Source organism: Ambystoma mexicanum, chromosome 1p, assembly GCF_040938575.1.
Source record: "Ambystoma mexicanum isolate Mex_15411 chromosome 1p, UKY_AmexF1_1, whole genome shotgun sequence".
Classification (NCBI taxonomy): domain Eukaryota; kingdom Metazoa; phylum Chordata; class Amphibia; order Caudata; family Ambystomatidae; genus Ambystoma; species Ambystoma mexicanum.
In genome coordinates, this window is record NC_090921.1 from 1,057,563,925 (window position 1) to 1,057,590,470 (window position 26,546).

Consider the following 26,546-nt stretch of genomic DNA (forward strand, 5'->3'; position numbering starts at 1 on the left):
CCCTATGCACCCTCTACCCACAAAGGCATCCCACCAAATTTATTGCACCCTCATCAACACCCGGTCAGTTTCCAAAAACAAACTCCCCATCTCTGACCTCATCACAGAAGAAAACCCAGACATCCTATTCATTACTGAGACCTGGTTCTCGGTTGACTACGAACCTGTCGCCACAAGACTTTCCCACCTGGTTACATTCTCACCATCCAGAACAGAGCACGAAGGGGAGGAGGGCTTGCAATATTACACAAAGTCCAACTCAAGCTAATAACCAAGGACACCTCCAACAGCACCACAGACTACGAATCCTTCCTGGTAAAACTCCATCTCGCACCATCCGCCTCACACAGCTTCCTACTCATCTACAGACCCCCCCGGCTATAACAAAAACTTCCAAGACACATTTTGTGAAGCACTGGTCGCCAACCTCATCCTACACCCAACCCTCACCATCCCTGGAGACTTCAAGATTTGGTTTGACTCCCCATAAAACCCTATGACCAGGGCATTCACAGACAGTCTAGATCCACTCATTCTGAAACACCACACCTCCACTCCCACCCACACGAGAAGCCACAACCTTGATGCAATATTCAGCACTGCAAACATATCTAGCCATCCCCCGAGCCCCCTGTCATGGAAGGATCACTCAGCAGTCTGTTTCACCATACTACTCAACACTGTGCTCAGCGGCCAACACCCCACACGTCCACCACCAACCGCTCCCTCTACTTTCCCACTATGGAACAAAGTGGTGATCACCCCCAGATCTTGAACTCTCAATCCGCAACTCCCTCAACTCACTCTTCCTCGCGGAAGGACCCCCACCAATAGACTCCTTCGACCTCTGGCTTACCAATACCCTCAAACCCCTCATCCTCACAAAACATACCTTGCAGAGATCTGGACCAACGTCGAGGTGGTTCACCCCCAATCTCAGACCTCTCAAAACTCTCTAGCACTGTCTGGAACGGGCTTGGAGAGCCAACACTACAGCCCAAAACAAAACCGGCCTAGCGAGGACAACCAGAATTTACAGATCGGAAATCAGAAAAAGCAAGAAATGATTGCATGGGAACTGAATCCAAAATGCTTGCAACCCAAGTAAGGAGCTACATAGAATCATAGCAGAATTTAAATCCCTCTCATGCTCTCGTCTGCCCATTCCAAGCTCCCAAGCCTTATGCGACACCCTCTCGTTCCACTTTTACAATGCCGCCAACGAAAGACACGACGCCATCCTCGCAAAACTAAAAGTCCTATCGCCTCTGCACACTCGCCCGCTGCCCCCTAACCAAACACCCCCACAATCACAATCTTCTTTTGACTCTTTCTCTCCCATCACACACAAAGAATTCCTCTGGCTGGTAGCAGTCAGCCGCCCCTGAAAGACTCCCCGGAAGACTTGTGCCCACACTCAATGTGCAGGTAACGTCGCATGAACAATCCTTAATCACTCACTCACATCAGCATCCTTCGCTAAAGCCCTAAAAACATTGTACACCAAACCCATTCTCAAAAAAACGACTCTTGACCCACTCCTCCCCCAAAACTACCGACCTATCTTCAATACGCATTTCATCGCAAAACTGATTGACCGCGCGGCTTACAAACAGCTCGCGGAATTTTTTTCGAAGCCAACAACCTCCTAGACCCGGCACAATCAGGTTTCAGACCACTAAGGGGAACAGAATCGCCCCTTGTCTCCATCTGGGACGACCTAAAAAGAACAGCCGACGTAGATGGTTGAGCGGTTCTCATCCTGCTAGATCTTTCTGCAGCCTTCGATACCATTGATCACTCGATTCAATTAGTCAGACTACAAACACTAGGAATCAAAAGCACAGCCCTTTCGTGGATGTCCTACTTTATCTCTAACCAGTCGCAAATCATGCACCTCAACCAGTTCACATCCATATCACGTCCAGTGTGTAAAGGTGTCCTCCAAGGAGCGTCCAAGTCACCGCTAATCTTCAACTTCTAAATACAACCCATTCCCGCAATCATCCGCTCGTACAACCTTACCTGCTACAACTATGTAGACGATACCCAGATCATCCTCAAAATCCCAAACTCTGAAGGCTCTGGCATCCCGGACCTGTTTTCGTGCCTCTCTGACATTGATCACTGGATGACGACCAACCACCTGATCTTCAACCCAGGGAAAACTGAAATCCTTGTCTGGGGGAAAACATCACTCATCCCCCAACCAATCCCGTTGTCCAAATCACTAGGACAAGCACCGGCACCCTCTAACGTGGTTAAAAACCATGGATGCGAATTTCACTCAGATTTATCCCTCACCCAACACACCACCAACGTATCCAAAACCTGCTTCTTCCACCTACGTATCCTCAAGCAGAATTTCCCATACCTCACTTATCCCCATTGTTTCTCGGCCATCAACTCCATCATTCTTTCCCACCTAGACTACGCAAACGGCCTCTACCTAGGAGCCCTGGCATCCCAACTAAGGAAACTCCAAAGAATCCAAAAATGCGGCAGCACGCCTGCTCATTAACCAGCCAGCCAGAGAACACATCAGCCCCATCCTGAGAGTCCTCCACTGGCTCCCTATTGCTCGACGCATCACCTTCAAAGCCATGTGTATAACCCATCGCGCAGTCCACAACACTGGCCCTAAATTCTTCTGAGACAGAATTGTCCCCTACCAACCTTCCAGGTACCTCCGATCTCGCTTTGCATTTCGCCTAGTGGTCCTAACCCACAGCTCCATTAGACTTGGCGGTTCCGCCCTCTCCGTCCAAGTGCCAATCATCTGGAATTCCCTTCCATTACACATTCGCAACACGGAAAACCACCTGAAATAAGGCTCTTAAAACCTGGCTCTTCCCAATACTCTCCTAATCCACTGCTCCCCGTTGAATACACCTCTAATATATGCCCCTACATCAATCATAACTCTGGGACCGGCAGCTCTCGCAGCGGTTTCACTTGACACACCACCACATATTGCGAAGCAACACTCCCAGCTGACTGGAAGCCCAGGTAAGCCAGCAGCTTTCGTTGTGGCACACCTGACCCACCATCAACCCTTCCACAGCAACACTCCCACCGGACAAGCACTCCAGCTAAACCAGCAGCGTTCGCTGAGGCACACTCGCAACACTCACAACGTTCTCACTGTGCTCCCGCCCTCGGGCCCACATGAAAGACGACTGAAATAAGTAGCCCAGGGTAGCAAACACCCATTACTAAGTAATCCCTCTTAACCCGCATTGCTATTCAAGGGACCCCTCAACACTAGCCATCTCCCACCACAATGGTATTCTCAAATCTAGATACAACAAACCATCGATCTCTGTTACACTACGGAAACCTACTATACTATGGGCTGAAACCTACGGCACTTTGAAGCTTAGACCCCCTCCCCCACCATGCAGGATTCTCGAATCTAGGTGTAGCTTCCTCCTTTGTTTATTATATGATGAGACCTACTGCATTTTGAGACCTAGGCCTCTTGCACACTATACAGGATTCTCAAATATACCTGTATCCTCCATCTTTGTTGACTGTACAATTAACCTACTACATTGCGATACCTTGGCCTCTCTCCCACTGTACAGGATTCCCAGATCTAGGGGTAGCCTCAGTCTTTGTTTACCATATTTCTAAACCTACTGCTCTGTGAAACTTAGGCCTTTCTCCCACTATACAGAATTCTCAAATCTAGGTGCAGCCTCCATCTCTGTTTAATATATTCGGATACCGTCTACAGTATGAAAGCTAGGCCCATTGGCATAGGACTCTGAATTCTAGACCTGGACATATATTGCCCCAGCAGAGCAATCTCGCAGCCTACCGTACGTATATCTTCACACCACTAGTGTGGACACAGGCCGCAGGCACAGCCAAGCATCCATGCACGTTAGAATACGGCTATGGCCAAGCACATCCGGTCTAGTTCACACATAGCCGTCCAGACTGAAACACCTGACGTACCTCCACACCTCTGCCACTAGCATACAGCGACCACTGCTCAAAAGGATACCGGTATAGCTGGCCTCACATAGACTTTCTGAACAATAGCAATCTAGCTCTAGCCCTCAACAGCACCCACCCATGTGTCTGAACACTCTTGGGCTGTTTAGTCTAGCCTTGCCAGCCACCCAAGTCTTAGAATGGCAACTTGCACACATGCATTTTCTAAGCTAAACCCCCTAGAATTTTCCAACCACATCGACTACGGTCCCCAATGGCGTTCCAACCGAGGAAAAAGCGCATTGAGGCCACACAAGTGGGGAAATAGCGCTATATAAATAACCCAATACAATACAATATATAGCTATGCTTTTAAGCTGGCACATCTTTTTTCTTTTTGGTGGCTGTCCTTATTGGCTCCCCACAGCATCCGACAGCCCCCTTTAATGGCTTCTGCCGGCACCCTGGTGGGCAGTGTATTGTGTATAGTAGTCAGCGCCTTGTGTGCAATGGTCAGTGTTTATCTTGGGATCTAATCGATAAATTCAAAATAAAATACCGTCTTTTTTCATTCACCTCATTTCAACGCAAATATATGCAAGGGGGGGACCCCGCAACCGCCCCAGACCCAGCCACGTGTTTTATTAATGTTACCCACCCCCTCACATATATACGCGGTGAAGTGGGTCATCCAAAAATCGGTATTTTGGGATTCGGCAAATGTTGGGGTGATACCTTTTTCGTGCAGAGGTCATAGTACCCTGTGTGCAGTTGTCACACTGCACTATGTTCAGTGGCCAGTGTTCTGTTCACAGTGCCCCCATTAGTCTGTGTGCAATGGTCACTGTTCGCTGTATATGTGTCGGTGCGCTCTTTGCAGTGCTGTGTCCTGTGTGCAGTGACCACTGGCCGCAGTGTTCGCGGCCAGGGGCCTATTTATAGTGGCGAGTGCCCTGTGGAGAATGGTCGTGGCCTCCCGGTGCCCCGGTTCTCTGTGATGTCTGATGGGGCTGGATGCTAAGTGGATGGGGAAGGAAGGAAGGAAGGAAGGAAGGAAGGAAGGAAGGAGGGTGCTGATGCGGACGGGCAGGAGGCTGATGCCGAGGGGCTGGCAGGAGATGATGCGGAGGAGAGGGAGGCGGGTGACGATGAGGGGGCGGTCGGCCCCTCCCTCGGCCCCGCACAGTCCCGCCTTGCCCGCACGGAGGATGCAGAGGCTGCGGGCCTCCTGCTCCCGGACCCCTCCATGGATGCCCCCCTGGAGCTTCCGACCGAGGGCGGGAAGCTGCAGCACTACACCCGCGCCCGGCCACGGCCCCGCCGGACGCACCGACAGCCGCCCACCAGGTGCCAGGTGAGGGGGAGCCGGGGCCGGGAAGGAAGGGACCGCCGAAGGATGGATGGAGGGACGTAAGGGGGGGGGGGGGAGGAGGAATTCAGGGAGGAGGCGGGCCGCCTACTAGGAACGAGGTGGGTCCCCCTTCCTTCCCCGCATTACCTGCAGAGTGCCCCGTTCTCAGCGGCGGCGGGGACTGGGCCCGGCATCGCTGCATGTGGAGTCTCCCCCACGCTCGGTGCCCAGGCTGGGGTGCCGCTGCTGTGGCACTGCCCACCCCGTCCCTCCAGCGCTGTGACAAGGGCGCGCGGTCCCGGCCTGGATGGCATCTAAAGCAGCCTTATACTATGCATATCTATCTATATGTATCCATATACATACAGCTACATATATCATACATCATTCTTAGTATATGTGCAATATGACCATTGGTGGTTAGTTTATGGCCATTGTTATGATAATTTATCGAATTGTCATCCTTATAATTACACATAATCATGACTTATTATCGCTGTCATGTTATTATTATTATACTGAGTGCCACATATTGTACATATAACTAATAGAATATTCGAATGCTCGCTGTGATATCACAGCTGGCAGGCCGTGTGATGATCCTCTGCTTATGACGTCACCGCTGGACTATTGTAAGGCTCCCTTTATGACGTCAGCTGCCATTTACTTACAGAAAACAAAGCTCCCCGGCTAGAATTGCGACCTTTACTGCCCACCCCTCCACGCTGAGCACAGCGCGGGGATGCAGCATTCTGCAGACCCCTGCACTTTCCAGGAAAGGGCCAGTCTGTCTAAACATTCAACATGTGCCCAACGGCCATTCCCATGTTGGTAGCATATGGAATAATGAACCGCCCTCAAGTACAACATTATGCTCTAAATGCATCCTGAAGCGCTGTGCTGGTGCAGAGCTGCACAGGGCACAGATCTTCTCCGGGACTTATACACATCTAATGCATAGGTGGGCATCCGTTATTTGCCCTACTGCCACTACAGTTAACAGGATTGTTGATGTTGAGATTACCATTAGCAACTCGCTGGCGCCTGCTTTTCGGGTGAGTTGGTGGCTAGCCACACACGCACCTTATGACTCTCTCTCTCTCTCTCTCTACTGACTTGAACTATGGTTCCCGAGGGCGTTCAACCTACCAGCGCCTTGAGACCATACCAATGGTACATAAGGCGCTATATAAATGCAAAGTAACATAACATAACATGAACTTCTTGAAATGTGAAAGAGTGCCACCAAATGTGGGCAGCAACTGTGATGTGTGCAGCGATGGGCAGGGGAGCTGGACAATACTATTTGTACTCCACCTAGAAGCAATCCGACACATGGTGAATGCTGAATCTTACTTACTTCACTCAACGTGCAATGAGAACGAAGGATAATAGCACAGGGGCAACACGCTGGTCTTGGAAGCAAGACCACACAGAGCAACAGAGGTTTGAATCCCGGATCCGCGCTTGGAAAGCGAACGGAATAAATCAACCATGTACTTGTCTCTGCTTTGACAAAACTCTAACCTCCAACTCTGACCCTCCCAGCCTAACCAATACTCATGCCCCTCTAGGCTGCCACACTGAAGGGACCCTTCCTGCCCAACACTCATCTGCCTCACACGGCCCTTGAAGTATCCACTCACACCCATCATGTTCTTCTGACTGGCCAACACCACAGCCACCTCTCCGTGTTAATGCTAAAGTAGGCAGGGATGTCACCAGATGGCATCAAGCATCGCGCTGCAACACACACCGCCACATTTTTCTTAGTTCAAATGTGCCAATCTGCTTTCTCCGAGTAGCCACACCACCATTTATGCCCCCAGGGTCAAAATAAAAGTAGAGGACTGCTCAGGGCAACTGGCAGCATGGAACCTCCAAGCACAGACAGGATCATAATGGGACAACTAGGAGCATGCAAGAGTGGCTTACCCGGGGGCATAATAACCGAGGGTGCGCCTTGGAGCAAATTTCAGAGGGGGCACCTGGGTGAAAATTATAATGGGGTTATACCTGGAGAGTCTGAAGGGGGAGTTGATTATGTTGAATGCCTCAAGGTGCACCCCTTAAAGGTAGTAAGTACCTCACCTCGCTGTGCAGAGGCCTCTTTAAAGTGGATTCCTCCTGGTGCTCTATGAGACAAGGAGTTGACCATGTGTGCTTTATGAGTCTAAGGGGATCATTACGACCCTGGCGTTAAGGGATTAACGGCGCTGTAAAAGGTGTCGGCGCCGTTAAACCCTTAACGCCTGATTACGAGGTCCCTTTGCGGCTCCCGACCTTAACGGCTAGTCTGGACCAGCCGTTAAAGTAGGGACCCGCAAAGGGACTTCCGAGGTAATTACGGTACCACAATTTGCGGTACCGTTATTACCGCCTTCCCCAGTCCCATTGAGCCCTATGGGGCAAAAATGGTAATGGGGACGGGCCAATGGTAAATGCGGAATTACCGCCCCGCCAACCTTGGAATGGGGCGGTATTTCCCCATTTACCATTGGCAGACTTGTTACAATACCGGCAGCAACCATGGTGCTAATAGCGCCATTGGTTACCGCTGGTGTTGTAATGAGGGCTTAAGGCTAGAAATAGTAGAATTCAAAATACGCATGCAGCGTTTTCAGAGCTACGTTGTCAATCAGGAATTGAGATCACTGTGTATCTATCTACTTGTCTTTCGAACAGCTTTTTGGCCACAGAGACGTAAACTTCCCGTTTTTGATCATACCGCTGGTAGGTTCTTGGCTAGCTTCGGGATTACTCTTTAATGTATGAGCTAAGCCATCTTTTTCCTTTGTTCCAGCAACTAGTCGATCACATCGTGTGTAAGACATTTCCCAGCCCTCCCTGACTAAACACTCATCATGCTCTTCTGGGTATTGTTAAACCTCTCAACAAAGCCATTAGTTTGTGTATGATGATACGTGAAGGAATTACAGGTATATTCACACTCCTTCCACGTGGCTCTCATGTGCCCCGACTATGGGTATCTGAAGAACATCAGAGCTGCAGGACAAGACTACTTTAGAGTGCCCATAGTGTCAGAAGCCAAATCTGAAATAAAAAATTTGACTGGTTATATTTTCTGGTTTTATACTTGCCTGCCATCTTGGATGTGCCAAAGTATTGAAATGAGTGAATGGCTTAGTACCTGCCAAAAGGATTGCATTATGCTATGTCTATTGATCATTTTTTTTTTTAGAGGAGGTCATTATGTATATATATATATGTATATGTATGTATATATATATATATATATATATACACAAAATAGACATGAAGACACCCCCAGGTCTACCAATGTTCCTCCTGTATATATTTCTTCATGCTGTGGAGTCAATTTAATTGTTACATAAGGATGAGCGTGTCTCTTATATGCCATATGCTCCAACTGCAAAAATATAAGGCAAACAGATATACAAAGCCTTTGTTAAACATGTTTTCCTAATCACCAGCAAATGTGTAAAAGTCCCTCTCAGTGTTTAGGCCTCTAGTGGTTGTCCGTAAGTGCTGTGTCCACATCCTCCTGGTTGAGAGATGACAACCTGTTCCCCTTGGGTGTGGTCTCATATTGTCGTTTAAAAATGTAAAATGTCCATATCTTCACCTGTGCTACATTCTTGCCAGTGAATAGTAGGTGGCTAATTTTGGTTCATCAGTTGGATCGCACAAGGATGTTCGAGGGGACCAATGGTTGTGCTGCTGCTGCTGCCGCCCACCGATATTTTGGAACAGCAATGTTATCTGAAAACACATTATGTAGTTCAGAAGTTAATGAAGCAGCTGATGGCCATTTTTTGTGCTGAGTTATATTATAATTCCGCAACTTGGTTTTTGTGGTGAAGCTAGGCTTTGACCAGCCCAAATCTATGGGAACCTTTAGGTAGTCGCAGTAGCAAAGTCTGTGATTCTGAGGCTGTGGGACTCTTATGGCTGATGCAATAGTCGTTTTTAGGATCGTAGCGTCTTTGTAAGTAATTCATGGTTTACCTCTTATGAAGCACAGGATATCATTATACAGTTTGAGTAAATGCCAATGTTTGAGGAAACTTCGGTTTACGTTTTGTTCTCTTCACTATCTTGAGTAAGGAACTATATTTCCCGATATTTGTCCTTCCTGATCATGTTTTGTTCGTTTTCCCAGCAAATGGGCCCTTGTGGTTGCACAAGCCCGAGTAACGGCTTGGTCCAGTGTGTGTGAACATAATTCTCTCACAGTGGGCTGTCATTTATTTGTAAGAACAGTACAGTACGGTACATAATGGCCATTCACGTTCCACCTGCTACTTGGGAAAAGTAGGAGATAGCTGAAAATATTCATTAATCATATTAACATTACATGATTTTTAATATTTGTTTTCGCACTGATCTTTGATTTATTGAAATCTCTTTACCTTACCACCAACAAATCTAGTCCGTCATTGGACCTGTCGCTTTACTGTCTCACTGATATTGTGTGATAGTCATTATCCTAAGTACTGAATAATGCCCTTGGTTAATGATCAGCCTGTTAGTAGTATGTGGTATTTGTAGACTTCAAAGCTTTATTTTCCTGGCTTGGTGTTTAGAGTTTTGTTTGTGCTACTCATCCTTGAGCCTAGTTCATAATGCATTAGTCCTTCTGTGACACTAAGGGCTACCACAAAAAACATTTGTTCTGTTCGTCGTTAATCTATTCGTTTTTAAATTTGCTTCTCTTCCTTGCTACTACATTGACTTGACCCTGCTCCTAATCCGCTATTCAACAATTTATTTACCCGAAAAAATCAATTTAATTGTGCGAATAATATTCCTCCAAAATAAAGTTATCTGATTCTGTTTTCTTTTTCTATGGCAACTCACCGACTTTAAGTGATCCCCATTTGATGTCCATTGTGCACAGTGAATAACTGAGAAGGAGTTCATAAATCAATACAGTTGGGGCAGTTTCTCGACAGCCCTCGGGTGAGCAGTGTGAAAGCATCTGCCTGCAAGGCAAGACAGCGTAACCAGGAAATATAGGCCTATAGATGATGGAAAAACCCTATACATTATGATGGTAAGGGGTGGGAAGAAAAGGGATCCCTAGACATAGAAAACCCCCATTACTTAATCACAATCGGGACCCACAAAAGTGAATGCATGAACGCTCACAGTATTTTCCATAACCCCATGTATACAGTCAAACGGGTAACTTACAGGTAAACCATACCCTTTATCACAGTATCTAGTTGGAGTGGAGGGGTTCAACCATTTCAACAATGTTCAGAGGGCTACGAAAAGTTAGATTGAAATTCAGCCTAACAATGCTTGCCCCGAACAGGACACAATTCAACCCTGGGATTGACTAGAAACACTGTAATCACACCTAGTTACTGGTGGACCATTACATCCTCTGGGAATGGAGCTAAATGCAGTGATTTATTACATTTAATTCCCTACTAAATCACAGGCAAGTATTAAAAATGCAATATTTGCTGAGAAACTCCAGGCACCCTTGGGGGGGACCCCAAAAAACTGTAAAGTCAGGTAAGTACTCTTTTCAGTCATTTGCAGGAGTTCAAAAGTTTGTAGAAAATGTCCACATCGGAAATAACATGAAACAGTCCATGGGCAAGCTGCGGTTATTGTTTACAGCCAGCTAAGTACTTGTTCTACCTCACAGGTGCAGTTAAAAAAGCATCCAAACCTAGGGAACACCAGAGACGACCCTCTTGATGAGCTCCAGGTAAAAACCCAACCAGCCGGAGAAGGATCGATGCCAAGCAAGAGTTGGACAAATGGAAGTCAATGGAAAACCATAGACGAGCGGGGCCTGCAAAACCCCACTACTCCTGGACCCAAAGGACTCCTGATGACAATTCTGTGGAATATGAGGATTCCGGGACACGCGGGGCAAGTACTCTTGCTGCCAGTCACTTCAGATTCGGCCAACAAATGGCAGTAGCACCCAGAAAGTATAGGACTTCTTTCATACGTAGGTCTGGGAGAAGGATTCCATATCCAGGGGCTTGAACTGTGGACCAAAGATTACCCAGAAAGATGAAGAAAATAACAATTTGTGTACTCATGGGGTAACTCAATAGGCAGAAGAAGCAGTGACAGAGAAAGCACCCAGAAGATGGAGGAACCCGAGCAAGGGGATTCGGGCAGCTCGAGGTGGATGAGAGGGATTCCAGCCAATGAAGAATTATCCCACAATGGTGGCAGCAGATAGAAGCCACCCATGACAGCCCAACATGGATCTGCATTATATTATAGGTGTCCCACCACTCATCCAGGCCAGGGAGACACCCCACCTTGAGGAGATTGGTCCAGAAGGATTTCACAGGGGGACAGCACTGTAATGGACGGACCAGAAACAGTCCCAAGACAGGACAGTCAGTACCACTAGCAAGTGGGCAGGGGGTAGGATGAGGAGAAGCCCAGGAAGGCATTCCAGCAGCTTCAGGGCAAGGACAAAGGAGCCCTCAGAGGCAGCAGCTTGTCTTCACAGTAGTCATCTGGTGTGTCTGGGAAAAAAAGAGATTGTATGTAAGATCCTCTTTGGGTGGTATCCTTCCTCAACTAGGCTAGCAAGAATGTTCCCAGAATTGTCACAAGCATAGTGGCAGTGATGAGGTGCGGAGAGTGATATGGCCCATATTTGGCAGTTTTGTCCTAAGATGCAGAATTTTTGAAGGATGACTAGAGTAGCAAAACATTAAGTAAATAAGAGGTAGTGCATTCCCTCTGGATCTGTTGTTGATATGGGGAGAACCTAATGTGGGGGTGTGGGTTACCATATGAATTTTTACCTGGGCGCCTTCTGAACCATCTATGATAATATTCTGGGGGAATGCCCTAGTCGTAGAAAAGATCATGGCAATTGTTGTGTGGTATGCGTTTTTGGAATATATGGAGCAGGAAGGACAGTATACAGCACAATCTCTACCATTCACAAGCGTCTCCAATTAGTGATGGCATGATGCTGAGTCGCATCAATAGGAAGACCTCTTTTGCACTGATGGACACAAACTGTGCAATTAACCAGGGGGCGAAGGAGGACAGGTGAAGGGGAATTACCCTTTGTGTTGTATTCATGGCGCTTGTTGCCCAATAAATTCAATTAAAACGTTCTTGAGTAAGGTTCATGCCTTTCCAAAACAAATGGAAGCCACTTCCATAGCAGAGAACCCAGAAACTCCGCAAATCTTGATAACCTCATCAAAACCTCATGAACATTATTTCCCTGTTGCTGTAACTATGAACATTAGCACCTACCAAAGGACACCATATCATCATGGTATCTCACGGTTATGTGATACAGGCATGGTATCAGAGAGACGCAGACTCAAAAGCAACGGTTTGAAAACCTTTGTTAAAGAATGTTGTGGGGTTGGTATAATGCCTAACTGGCCCTAACTCTAAGGGGTGTATTCCCTCAACTGATGTTTCTAAGAGCCGTCAGTGTCTGTGAGTCCAAAACTAAAATCTGTAGGTGTCATAACCTATGCTTGCCTTCACTCTTAGGATAAAATGTGATCGGGGTCTCCTTAAAGGAAAAAAAATGTGTCTCAAAAGAAAATGTAAACCAAGACTGGTTTCAGGTAATCTTACCGTCAGGTGCAGTTCTGCCAGTTTCAAGAATTAGTTCAACTTAAAAGGGGTTCCCACGGAACCTTCCACCTAGGGCTCTTGCAGCAAGTCAAAAATGTTCCAACTATCTCTGGGCCTCTTGGGGTTCCCTTCCCCAAGTTTTGATCCTTCCACTTCCATTTTATGCCTTTGGGTTCCCTTCCCCAAGTCTAAGCCTCAAGCACAAAATACACAGTTTCTTTTAGGCCTCTCAGGGTTCCCTTCCCCAAGTCTAGGCCTTTTCTTCAGAGTTCAAAAGGTCTTTGTGGGGATCTCTGGGTTCCCTTCTCCAAGCTTAGGCCCCTGTGCCTCAAATAAAGGTTCACCTTGCCAGGATGTACCTTTTGGGCCTCTCGGGGTTCCCTTCCCCAAGTCCAGGCCCCCTGGTCTCAAACAAAACTTCACTTTGTCAGAATGTACCTTTCAACACTTTTCTTTCTTTCACGGGGCAGTGTCTGAGATTTTTGAGAACACCAGGCTTTTTGCTCCGCCCCTGTGCAACCACTCTGACTTCTGGCCCCTCTCTTTGTACTTTGAATCACTCCTCTGGCACCTTTCTCCTCCAGTGCCTCGTCCACTCTGCTCTTCTTCCTTTCCACCTTTCTTTACTTTTCCCTGTGCATCCTTGCACCTTCTTTCACTCTTTCCGCTTTACTTGTTCACACTTGCACCTTCTTTTGGGTCGTTTGCGCCCTTTTCTTACTTCTATATCTCTTTAAATGTCTTTACTCTGGACTTTGCTTTATTTCTGCACTGCTAGTGTGCTTTCTCCTCTTTTCACTTTCCTTGTTCCTTCTTTATTACTTTCTGTCCTTTTTATGCTTTCACTCTCGCTTTCTGCTCCGTGCCGCTTCTTTCTCCCTTTCCGCTCCAGCCAACCGCACGCTCCTGAATTTCTCTCTATCACTTGTTAGAAATTCACTGGGTAGCGTAGCGCTGGTTAGCGGTCTGTCCTGGATGCATTGGGTCGGGGTCAGGGTCTCACCACCTGCCCCTTAAACATCCTTGTGACTGGCACACGACCCAAGGGAACAAGCATTACCTTGAACACCACCAGCAATATACAGGCTGCCTCGCTCCAGCTCCCTGGAGACACAGCTCCCTAGCCACGCTGCAGCCCCTCACGAACACCGGGCTAGCATCTCGGCACACCATTCTCCGCTGGATTGTCCAGGCTTCTCTTCCTGCAGCTCCCTGCTCCTTGGCTCCTCTGGTCCAGTCAGCATCCCCAGCTCGCTCACTGCTTCCAGCAGAACCACACCTTTCCTAGTATAGGGGAGAGTCAAGTGGAGTCAGGGGTGCGCAGTTGTAGTAAAGTGCCTGACTTTGCCTGACTCTATTAATAGGACAGCCATTAATTAGGCTGTCCCATTAAGAGTCAGCAAGGTCAGGCCCTTTACTACAACTGTGCACACCTGACTCCACTTGACTCTCCCCTACACTATAAAAGGTGTGGTTCTGCCAGAACAGTGGTATGTAGTAGGCCTCTCTTTGCATTTCCATGTTGTTCCTATGGGTATTCTTCATTGCTCTGACGCCTCTTTCTCATCCCAGTACATGTTGGAAATTGGGAGGGGGAGACAGGGTAAGACAGAAATTGATATTTAGGGGCCAAATCATTATAAGGTGATTAATAGAGGAAAGAGGGGAGTCCCCTAGCCCCATCTCTATATACCTGGGGTGATTTCCTTTCTCTCTGGCCTTAACTAGGGGAAGACAAATAGGTGTTGAGGTTAAAACTATGTGTTTGTCTTATCTGGCTCACCTCCTTGCCTATTTTTGTTCTAATACAATACTTGCTCCTCCTTCTTGGAATAGGGACCCTGGTACCTGAATATCCCACAAAGTCTTCCAGAGACTTCCTCCTCCTCGCCTGCCATCACTTTGGAATACTGCGTCTCACCTGGTGTACTCCCACGAGAACAACCCTGGCTCCCCTACCCAGGTTATCCTCCCATGCTCGTCAACCCCCTAGGGTTCAGATCCAAGAGCGATGGCCCTCCCCTGGCCACCTGAATAGAGGATTCTCGAGGTCTACATGGGAGAATACCCTGAGGATTCTCAATTAGTAATTTCACTAGTTCAGTCTTCATATGTAATCATATGTCACAAGTCAAAATAAAATAGCAATTGCTAAAATTTCCTATTGAAAGGTTTATTTTCTATGAAACATTCAGTTAAAAGTACAAATGACGTTTCATGATGTGAATATGGAACATTTTGAGACTCGATTGACTTCAGAGGAAATGTTGTTAGGGCTACATTTCTGGCCTGAATATATCTTTTAAAAAGAATTTAGAAATTTAAATCCATCCGTGAATAACCTAGATATTGAATATTTTATTGACTTAATTTTGAACATGTCATCAGTCCTACATGCCTCGCAAAATAAAGCGACAACATGGAAATTATTAATCTATTGGTGTTTTCTGATGATGGAAGACCAGTGACGCCTTTTCTTCAGTTAAACTGCTGTGCACTTACACATTCTTATTTATACAAATGCTGGTTGCAGCAATTACATTTTAAACATGACTGTTAATGCCCTTATGCTCTGTGAGAGGTAAATGCAAAAGAAAGCATTATGCCTTCAAATTATATAGTGTCCTTTACTAGGCCACTTGTTGTGATCAAAATTCTCTTTGCAGAAATCATCTTCACTGTAAGAGGCCTGTTAAGTTCACTGCAGTGTGAGAATCATTGCGACATAGTTAATCATTGCCTCCACATTCGCACATGCCTGTACAACGTAGGCTGTTTGCTAAACCTTTACATCAATTTGAGATAGAAATGTTGGCTGTGATTAATCACCTTGGCTCCAGATCATGACCAGGTAGTTGACTCTCTACTTTGCAGGCACAAAAGCACTTTGTGTAAGTGGTAATCTTTCCCATTTGTTTCTTGGAAAACATAATTATGCTGGCTTTGAGCTGATTGACTTGAAAAATGATTGCTTCCGGTGTAACCACTATCTCTTCAAGAATTTATTCTTGAATTCCAAGTGTGTGAGGTGCCCAAAGAGCGTCTTCATTTACTCTAGTGAAAGCTTTCCACAAAGAAATGTTATCTTTACCTTTCCCGGACAAAGTGCCTGTGCAGACAGATTCAAACAAATTGTCAAGAAGCCTATTGGTAGAAATTTCTCTGCAAATGAAATAACGTCTTTTGAAATAGGAACTAAGTAAGACTCACTGGAGAGTTTTGATATCTCTCATAGCAAGAATGTAAACATCCGAATCCAGTGCCTCCTTTTTCTGTGGCATAGATGGCATGATAAATTAAAACTACCTTTGTATCTATCTCTTCTTGTGTTGTACTAAGACAGTTTAATGAACAATGTGACATTGTGATTTAAGTACACCACACCACTACAAAATTGTTTTATTCATTTTCACATGCTGAAGCTTTTTTGAGCTATGTAATTTAAGGACGGCATGGTATCCAACAGTAAGACAGACGCAAGTGAACAAAGTTCAAAGGTGTTTATTGAACTTTCACAATGATGAGATAAACGCCTATCTAACCCTAAATCTACAAATGGGAGCAAGCTACGACCATCAAATAATAATAATGCAGTCCTAGTGGAGTTTTGTCAAATTAAAAATGGGCCTATATTAAAAAGAATAAACGATTGCCAATTCTTACCACTAATTTACAAAATAAGGTGGGGTAATGTTCATGAAAAAGAAAAGTGTTCACAAAATGATGATGTTCGGGCCGTTGGCCTCCCTTCCCCACGTTTTCAGCCGGGACAAGGCAGTTCACTCGAGCAAAGCACACACTGGCTTCTGCGGCATGAGGATACAGTTCCATTTCACATTTCAAGACCTGCTATGTTCAAGCCTCTTTACTTCTTGCAAGTCTCTTGACTTAGAGGGCCTGGTATACAAATACCACATGAAAACATTATTTTCCTTTTCTAGCACTCAATTTGGGTGTTCATCCTGGATCCCCTCAGCCAGGCTCAAAACCTTATCAAAACAAAAACAGTTCAACATTGGATCCCCCTCTTCCGGTCTCAGATCCCTTTCACACTATGTTCAGATAATTCTTTCTCGGGTGGCTCACGGTTCACCCCGGACCCTCCTCAGCCAGGCTCAGGTCCCTTTCTTTCACTGAATTAGTCTCCCTCCACTGGGCTCGGACCAATTGTGATGTACTTTAAACTATCGAAGACTTTCGAATGTGCACAGGGTTTAGCTTGAGCCGTTGAATGACCACTTCAATCACAATAATCCTTTTTCTTACACTCAGCATCAGTAGGATACCTAATGGAGACCTTCAAATGAGCGCCCACGTGGTGTCAGACCACTCTGTGTACGGTATCTTGGGTTGCCTACCAAAGTTCAATTATTACTTTGGTTCCAATTATATCTGCGTCGCTCTTTGCAAATGCTTCACACACTGTTCTCTTTGTACAATGTTGCCGCTTGCAACCTTGGTTCCAAATACAAGTTTGTTTGGTATCAGTCTCTCCGACTCACCGGCTGTGCTGTCTTTTCTGATGCTGCTTCGTTGTAAGAGCCAAGGACAGTACCATGGCAGCAATCACTCCTGCCCGCCTTGCATATCATCGCAGGAGAGACCCGGGTACCTCAGACACACTGTGCAGGTTCAATCAGCCTTTGTTCTGTTTCTTACTTTCCAAGGCTCATGAAAGTAACAGCCTTTAGAGATCACAGGTACTTCCCTCCTCGCGACTCTCTCTGGCCTCGCCGTCTTTCTCTTTGCATTAAACTGCCATCTTGGAACTGCTGTTTCCATGTGTGGTTTGCCTCACTCAGAGTGTGCTTTCGTGCTCTGCCTTTTAGCCATGTGGGGAAGTGTGACGGAAGGCAGGTGTGTGTAATAATCTGTAATTGCCTGACCTTGCCTGTCCATGGTGTTGGGACATGTCAGGTATACGGCTCTGGTGTTAGTCCTTTGTTGCTCATGGTGAACTGTCAGTGAGAAAGTGTTTGTGTCAAAGGGTAGTGGGGGGAGGGTGAATCCCTAGGTATCCTACCTGATAGGATGGGGAAAAGGTGTTATTGGGAAGGGAATACTGCATCTCACTCTCCAGTGTCCCACTTCCACTCCCGAGGACCCCTCATCCAGGTGATCCTTCCACACCGGTCCACCCCCAGGAACTGAATCCAAAAGCGATGGCCGTGTCCTGCCCACCTGGATGACAGATCCACAGGGTCTAGCGAGTGAGACACCTTCAAGTTTTTCACAGTAAGCCGTTAATGCATTTTGGTGATCATGCCAAAATACAGCTTCTCCATAGTATTATTAACTATGTTTGTGCTGTAAATTATTATTATTTTTATGATTGTAATTATTGAGCGCAGACCTAGTTTTGGGATGAAAGGGAGCGCTTTTATATAATGGGGGGAAGAACACAGTTCGGCAAGCAGCAGAAAATGGTGCGGAGAGCTAACCAGGGAGGGCGAGGGTGGGTCATTGGCAGCAAGGGAATCTACAAGCAACCTGGGCAGGAGACAGTGGGGAGCAGATCGCTGAGTCTCAGGTAGGGTGGGGAGTGGAGGTCGTGTGGCCCTACATGTTAGGGAGAAACCATTAATTGAAGAGGTAGGTCTTGAGCTCTTTCCTGATCTTTAAAAGTGATGGGGCAAGTCTGGAGCATAGATAGATAAGGCCTGTCTTCTGGTTGTTTCCTTCCTGCACCATCGGAGTTCAAGTCTGCACAGTTCTTTACTTTTAGTAGATTTCAGGCCTCCAGAGATGCTGAGTTTCTCAGTGAGGATGTTCAGGGACTTCAGGGTGATAGCCTTGTAGATGAAGCAACAGTATTTGAAGATGATACAGGATCCAGTGCAGTTTGATGAGGGTCGGGGCGATGTGGTCGAATTTGCAGAGTCCTTTGATAAGTCATGCTGCAGCATGCAGGACCCATTACATGGGTACCAGGGTAGTCACTGGAAGGCTTTCTAAAAGGGCATTGCCCATATCCAGGTGGGAGAGGACCAAGGCTTGTGCAGTGGATGTGAATTGTTTTCGGGAATGAGAGCCTTAACTTTCCGCAGGAGAGAAAGTTGGTACCAAGCCATTTGTGTATTCCCTGTTCTGTGCTGTTTGAACATGAGGCGCCTACCTCCTGGTAGGTTCCCCCGACACACTAAAAAATCTAGATGCCCAATTCAGCCACTTCACCATTGACTCCATTAAAATTCCGGTCTCCGACTCTGTCAAAACTCTGGGAGTCTACCTGGACTCCAGCCTATCCATGGATAGACAAGTCAGCGCAATAGCCTCAGCAGCTGCATATCATGCCAAACTTATCAACGCAGTCAGACCCTTTCTCTCCAAAGAGAACTGCACCAACATAGCCAGAGCCATCACCGGCTCTAGGCTAGACTACTGCAACGTACTCTTTCTAAGAACCTCCAACAAAAACTTAGAGAGACTACAAGTAATACAGAACAATGCTCTCCGGGCAGCCCAAGGCATCGCTAAAAGAGAACACATCTCTGAAGCCAGAAAACTAGCCCACTGGCTCCCAATAAAGGAAAGGATTGTATTCAAAGCCCTGACACTGACCCACAAGTGCATTCACCTCACTGCTCCAGTATACCTCTCTCAAAGGATCCACCCCGTCTCCACTACCAGGCCAACCAGATCACCGTACACCAACATGCTCTCGGTGCCACTAGTAAAAAGAGTAAAAGCGGGCGGATCCAGCTTCCCCTATCTAGCGCCCACTCACTGGAATGCCCTTCTTCCCACTATCCGAGGGGAGGCCTCCCTCACCACCTTCCGCAAAACTCTGAAAACTACCATCTTCACATAAGACCCGACACACCAGCACAAATACTTATCATATATGTTGTAATATACGTCCCAATGCAATATCTGTAACAACAGTATGATATCTTGTAGTATTCATAATGTGTTATCAATCGCTTTCATGCCTGTACCATGTAACTAAGTTATTGCAAGTAACAGCGCCTCAATGCCCCTGGGCTTCTTGCGCGCTATATATATAAAAATAAATAAATAAATAAATTCCGAACACAAGGGACTTGATGTAGGTGGCCAGCTGGGGTGTGAAGCCCTCGAGGGTCACAGCAGTGAGCAGGTCTCAATCTCAGGGTGTTCAGTGTTGTTGGTCAGCAGTAGGAATTCAGTCTTGGACTGGATCAATGTGAGGTAGGCCTTGTGCCTGTGGATGTCTTTGATGGGAGAATATCTTGAGGTAGATCTGCATGTTATCTGCGTAATGTTGGGTGTGTATTTTGTGTGGCGCGAGGAGTGTTCTGAGTGGTTCCATGTAAAGATTGAAGATCACAGGGGACAGGATGGATCCTTGCAGGCCTCCTGAGACGATGGGTAGAGTTGGTGATCTGGAGAAATCCATTTGTACAAACTGTTGGCGATTAGCAAGGTGGGATTTGAACCAGCTGTGGATGATATTGTGGATCCCCATGCAGCGATGCAGATTGTCAATGAGTGTGTGGTGGTCTACTTTGTCAAATGCTGCTGAGAGATGGAGATCCAAGAGGCAAGGATGGCCATCATCAAGTATTTTAAGGGCATAGTCGATCACCTTGATGGGTAGCCCATTCTGTGCTGCATCTAGGTCTGAAGCCAGATTGGTAGGACTGACGGAGGTTATTGTGCAAGATGTGTTAATTTGTTACAGGAGTTGTGTGGCTACTGCTTTCTCAAGGATCTTACCTAGGAAGGGAAGATGAGTGATGGGGCGGTAATTTCTAAGGTCATAAGGGTCCATTGTTGGTTTCTTAAGAAGCGGGATGATTTTTCCAGTCTTGAGGGTCGAGGGAAAGGTGCTTTGAGTTAGGGAGCTGATGGTGATTGTCAGGTAAGGGAGGAGTGCTTCAGTCGGAAGGGTCTTGAGCACAGAGACAGGGAGGATGTCGCCCACATATGATGTGGCCTTGAGGGATGCTAGGGTGGCATTGAGGTCTTCCAAAGTTAGTGTCTTGAAAGTTGTCGAGGTAGTTGTTGTTTTGCGAGAGAGAATATGTAGTGTACTGTCAGTTGTGGCAGTGTTGTCAATGTGTTGGAGGATCAGTGCAGAAAAGGTGAACACAACCTTACCTTCCAAAATGGCCTCTAATGAATAGTCAATGAATTCTACTTGTCTTGCACATTCAGTAGTGTTTCAGAAGGGTTTTCTGCACTTCAAAACAGATTGTGTACCTTTTTTCGCGTAACATTTTTCGTGATCATTTTGGGTAGATGCACCCACTCAACTTTAGTTTCCACTGGGTATTTTCACTCAACTGAACAGCTTCATTCATCTTCTGACCTGCAAATTCAGTGCAAACAGTGTGCAAATATGCCTCCGGGATGCAGGTCAATCGCAAAAGAAGCAGGCATTTTGTATAATTGCACACCAGTACTTTGGGGTCTTGTAGAGGTAATCTATTTCCTGCTCACTGAGCTTTCACCAGAATCTTCATGTTCTCTCTGTTGTTTTTTTTGTATCTGGCCTTTGTTTGTGTACTTGTTTTAATAGGATAGCTGACACTTCTTATGACATGTGTTTATTTGTTCTCAAATATATTTTCCACGTGTTCTGCAAGGTGTTTATCACTTACTCAGCACTAATTTTGAAATGTTACAGCATCAAGTAGTTTTTGAGTTTTGTTGACTCTGACTCAATAGCATAGAATGAAAGTCAGTACCACTTGAGCGCTTGGGTTTAAACCACCAGTGTTGACATGTCTATACCACCTTCTATAATTTCAGTCAAATGACTCAATTTGAAGCAGATAACAAAAATGTATCATTGACAAAATAGAAGACATAAACGTATACCACTAGTGCTGTACTTGCATATCGGTACTATAAATATATGTTTTTGAAATGCCACTGACTGCAGAGTAAATTTTGTTAGAACCACTTTTTTATGCCTGAGAAAATCTTTCAAATGAGAACATAAATATTGAAATCTGTCCATAAATAACAGAGATATTTTAGATTAGATTCACTTGGTTGGCGGTCAGCTTGATGATGTTATCAATACCACATCAAACATCATAGATGGACACCATGGAAATGATTAATCTAGAGCTAGTTTCTGGTGACAAAACAGCAGTCCACCATTTACTCGCTAAAACTGCCATGAAGCAAGTATAGTTACCTATAGTTAAATGAAGCGGCTGAGTCCAAGGGTGCAAATAAGAGTGTTAGCCGAGGGGAAGATTACATGGACAATTCTGTGATGTTTAAGAGGTTAGGCATGGCAAAGGAGATGATAACATGCTCAAGTTTGAGGTCCCAGTCAAAGAATAACCCTTGGCTGCTATCCAAAAGGGATGGAGTACGTGTTTCTGGTGGAAAGGATAGAGATGAGAGGAGGCAGCAAGGGGCACAAGTGAATGGGCAAAAGATCACCGATGAGTTCAGCATGAGAGAGTGTAGTGCAGTCCAGCGACGTATAGCTGTCATGCAGTCAGTGATTTTTGGGGAGAGCTCTGGGAGAAGGATTGCAAAGAGAAAAAGATCTGGGGGTTGTAGTTGAAGAGATGGTAAGAGAAGCCACAAGAGCAGACACGTTTTAACAGTAAGGAGGAGGAGCCTAACAAAGAGGAGTGCCCAATGATGCCTCTCCAATACATGGTATATGTGTTTTCAGCCTGTATGTAGTGTTAGGGCCATGAGGGAATTTCAATACAGTTTGTGAAGATTATTGTCTAGCCTACAATGTTAGCACTGTGAAATATGTTCCCAAAGTTTTAATAATGTGATGTTCAATGTTACCTCAGTGTGATTCATACTTGATTAATGGCTTACTGGTGTATATACACTGAAGCAATTACAAAATATGTTAGCCTATGTTTGATTGGTGCAGCGTACACTGTTACCTCATGGGGCCTCATGTTCAATAATGGGTGCCAACCATTTGGGCTTAGACACCCAATATGTTGTTTTCATGTGTGGTCACCCAAGGGGTTTTGAACAGTTGTATTCCACAGTTGTTGGTGAGAGGTTGTATTGGCAGGTTGTCTTCTGGCACTTGTCAAAATGGCCACTGTGAATAAGAGATTGACACCCAAATTAAGTTTTGAAATAGACATATTGTTTATTATGCACAAGTTCAACAAAACAGGACCCTTCTGCAGAATGGAATAATGTACCTCACATCTTAAGCTCAACCTTCTTATGGTTTCTTTGGTTCTCCAAAATGTTCCCCCTGATCCTAGGTGGGGGAAAGTTCCAATGACTATACACAAACAAAGAAAAGTCGTGCAGTGTGGGTTTCCCATCAGGAATATCTGAATTCCCTTCAAAATGATCCCTGGGTATGTATGTCACACCTTAAAGTGGAGGAGTCTGGGTTGTCCCGGTACCTGGTAGCACCCTGTGGAATGAATGGGTAGTCTCTGGTTAGCTTCTCCTCTTTTGCAGCCTCTGATATCCCCATGGATTAGAAAGGATGCAAGGTACCTTATCCAATAGAGCATGGGTATGGCACTTGTGTTGTCCCTAGGGTTATCCACTGATCCTCCTCATCCCTTGGCTGGTCCAGCCCTCGTTGGTGCAGTTGCGCTCCCACCTGGGATTTTGCATTATTGATCTATGAATCTACCCCTACACCAGAGTCTTCTGGCCACTGAGCCTCGCCCACCTCCTCAAAAAGATTGTCTCACCTCCTCCAATACTCCTCCAACCTCCTTCTGACGTTGTTCCTCCAATTTTCTCCAATACATCTCTTCACCTCCTTCCTGAGACATTTTTACAACCCTCTTCCAATAATTTCCCCCACCTCCTGCCTCTGCTGCTTCTCCAATCCTCCTGACATAAATTGCATTGTATGCTTATAATATGAACAGCTCTAAACTTCAAACCACACAATCCTCCTGACATAAATTGCATTGTATGCTTATAATATGAACAGCTCTAAACTTCAAACCTTACCATGCTAGCCTGTAGCCGCACATGAAACATTCCTGTTTGCATTTACAGAGTTACATTTCACAAATGTGCATTCCAACTATTGACTTTGCCAGCGTTCGCTTCTCAAGCACAATTGTACAACAGTACTTTTCAGAGTGCATTAAGGGGTAACATGTTCACTGGAAATCTAAAATCTTAAGACATTTAGAGAACACATTTATTTGTTCTATTTAGCATGCACTGGATAGGAGATTGCCTAAGCACCATTGTTTTAATGAACATATAGCAACTTGCGTGCACTATTATTAAAACATAGCAGAGAATGCAAAAGAATAGAAACAAATTAACATTCGAATATGTTAATATAAACAAAAAGTACACAAGTCTTTGCCAGCATTGATAAAATACTAATCAAGGTTGAATGCTTAATTAGGACATGCTGGCATTAGAAAATGTTATGAAAAAAAGCACTGAGGTCTATTTTATCATTTGGTATTTTTGAAACACGCTAGTTACTACACACGCGACAGATAACAAGATTGACCATAAATCAAATATGGATAAGCAAGATGTTTTGTTTCAATGTTCTTACATTCTAATTATCTGTTAGAATGTGATTGGCTAACATGGAAATCAGAGTGGGACTTAGCATTTAAAGGAAGCTGTTTTGCAGCCAGAGAGAGGTCATAAGATTTCACTGAAGGCCACGCTATGTGAAACCACGAAGGAGCAGGGCCTGGAGGACACTACTGGCCCACAAGACCTTGGCCTGCCTGGGTAAGAAAGAACAAGCATATTCAATGGGTAGGACAAAACTGTAAATATAATCTGTAGGCCTCATACTGGCACTTGATGAATTTTCTCAAATTCTGATTTCTTTTTAATGCTTGCTGCAATAGTTTGGATGCAAAACTAATTTACAAAGTTGAACTGCCTTGGGAACAAGCAGACAACAGCTTTCAGATACCTTCACCCGAGACAGTACATTGCTCACGGGGCTAAACATGGGCCACATTTTCCAAATTCAAATCTCTAGATTTTTTTCAATATTTTAGTGGCTTAAATAAGCAATTTTATAAATATATATCTATCTCTTCCATTGGAGGCCTATTAAGAGACACCGTGGTGTATTGTTAGGTTAGCTCTTCAATCCTTCCTGTGCCAGTGACACACTGAGTTTAGGATGGTACTTAGTCTCTACGCAGTGTCCATATATAACCTGGGTTGCCCATTGTACTTTTCTGGCCAGGATAAATGGAAATGGATTCATTAAAGCACAGAAAACAGCAATAGGAATAATTTACAGGAAGGGGGTTGAATTTGTTTACCTTTAATATTTGTTTAGGCTGTTTTTTTTAGTTAACTACCCATAGAATCTCTGTATGTTTTGACAGAGTTTTTAACGTTTTGCACCTAATGAGTTATCCAGAGGCTGGTCGTTTTAACCCCATCTGTCCCCTGGCTTGCCAATTCACAGCATCACAATCGTGAGAATGATGTTATGTTTTATTGGGCCACAATGTCTACAAATACACTTGTGTTTGGTAGTAGGTACTTTTAATATTTTAGAAGAGTAAGATGCTGGGTGTCTACTGCACTACGTTATTGCTAATTTTAGGAATTGTATATGACTATTCAATTGTTAATGCTTATGCATTATCTCTAGAAGAGAATCAATATACATAAATGCTAAACAAGAGAGTGAGAGAATTATTGATGTATTTCTATTTATGAAACTCAAAGACACTATTTTGCAATTGCAAACGCTTGTTGGGTTAATGATGAAACTGTGTACAGAAGATAACATCTAAGGTTTATAATTCGATTCACCAAGAAGGTGGACCCATAACAATATTGCTGTCCAATTAAAAAGCCTGTCGTGTGCTCAGGGGTTGTAGTTTCTCTTGCACTAAAGTGTAGAGACCTATCTTTCTACAGACCCTTGCTTTGGCTACAGTACTATTCTCAGCTGCAAAACCTGCTACAGCCCCAGGTGGGTATTAAGACCACCTCTGGGGTGAAGGTTAGGCTCTGGCATGTAGGGTATGATGAAAATCATGACACTCCTTCAATATTACTCTACATATCCTTCCTCTGATGTTTCTCAAATACTCTTCCACAACCTCACCCCCTCCTACCTCTGATGTGTCCCCAAACCCTCCAATACATCTCCCCACCTCCTTCCTTTTTATGATCTTCTGGCGATTCCTGCTAAAATCGTCTCTCCTTCTAGTTCTGCACCCTACTCTAGCATCTGCAGCTCTTCCTCCATCCTCTCACGAGCCCTCTCCAAGGGTCTTTCCTCCTCTCCTCCAATGACTTACACGCTTAGCTGTGAGCTCTGGTCTTTTATTTGGTTTGTGCCTTCCCCAGAGTTGGCTCTCTGATTATTGGCTCGCCGATGGAGCCTGGGCAGTGTGACAAGTTGTGATTGGCTGTTTCTTAGACCCTCTCCCTAGGATTGCCTATTGAAATAGAAGCTATAAGCATGGGACAGACATTTCGATTTTAATCAGTCAATCCTATCTGTCCAAAATGTCTGAATGTTGCAGTTTCTGGTGTCAAAAAGAAAAGGTGAGCTATTTCCTGTAAAGGTTCCCTGGGGTACTTTGGAACTCTCCCCAGGATACCGTGAGGCTGGGACAGACCTCATAGGCTTTATGGGATATTGTTCAGGCTTTCCTTGATGTCGGATTGATGGAATTCGCAGAACCTTAGGTTCCCTATTTGTATTGGTACTTGTGCAAAGTCATGTCAGGCCCGTGGGCACTGCATGACTTAGATGAAT

At 45.3% G+C, this 26,546-nt stretch overlaps 1 protein-coding gene across 1 annotated transcript in view; it reads left to right on the forward strand.

Moving 5' to 3' along the window:
* The first annotated feature begins 4,981 nt into the window (after positions 1 to 4,981).
* The window catches only part of LOC138447974 (capping protein, Arp2/3 and myosin-I linker protein 2-like), a 301,863-nt gene continuing 280,298 nt past the window's right edge, over positions 4,982 to 26,546 (forward strand). Inside the window, exon 1 of the mRNA XM_069604500.1 lies at positions 4,982 to 5,296. Within this exon, the coding sequence (XP_069460601.1) occupies positions 5,189 to 5,296 (108 nt within the window). The 5' untranslated portion in view covers positions 4,982 to 5,188. The remainder of the gene's footprint in view (positions 5,297 to 26,546) is intronic.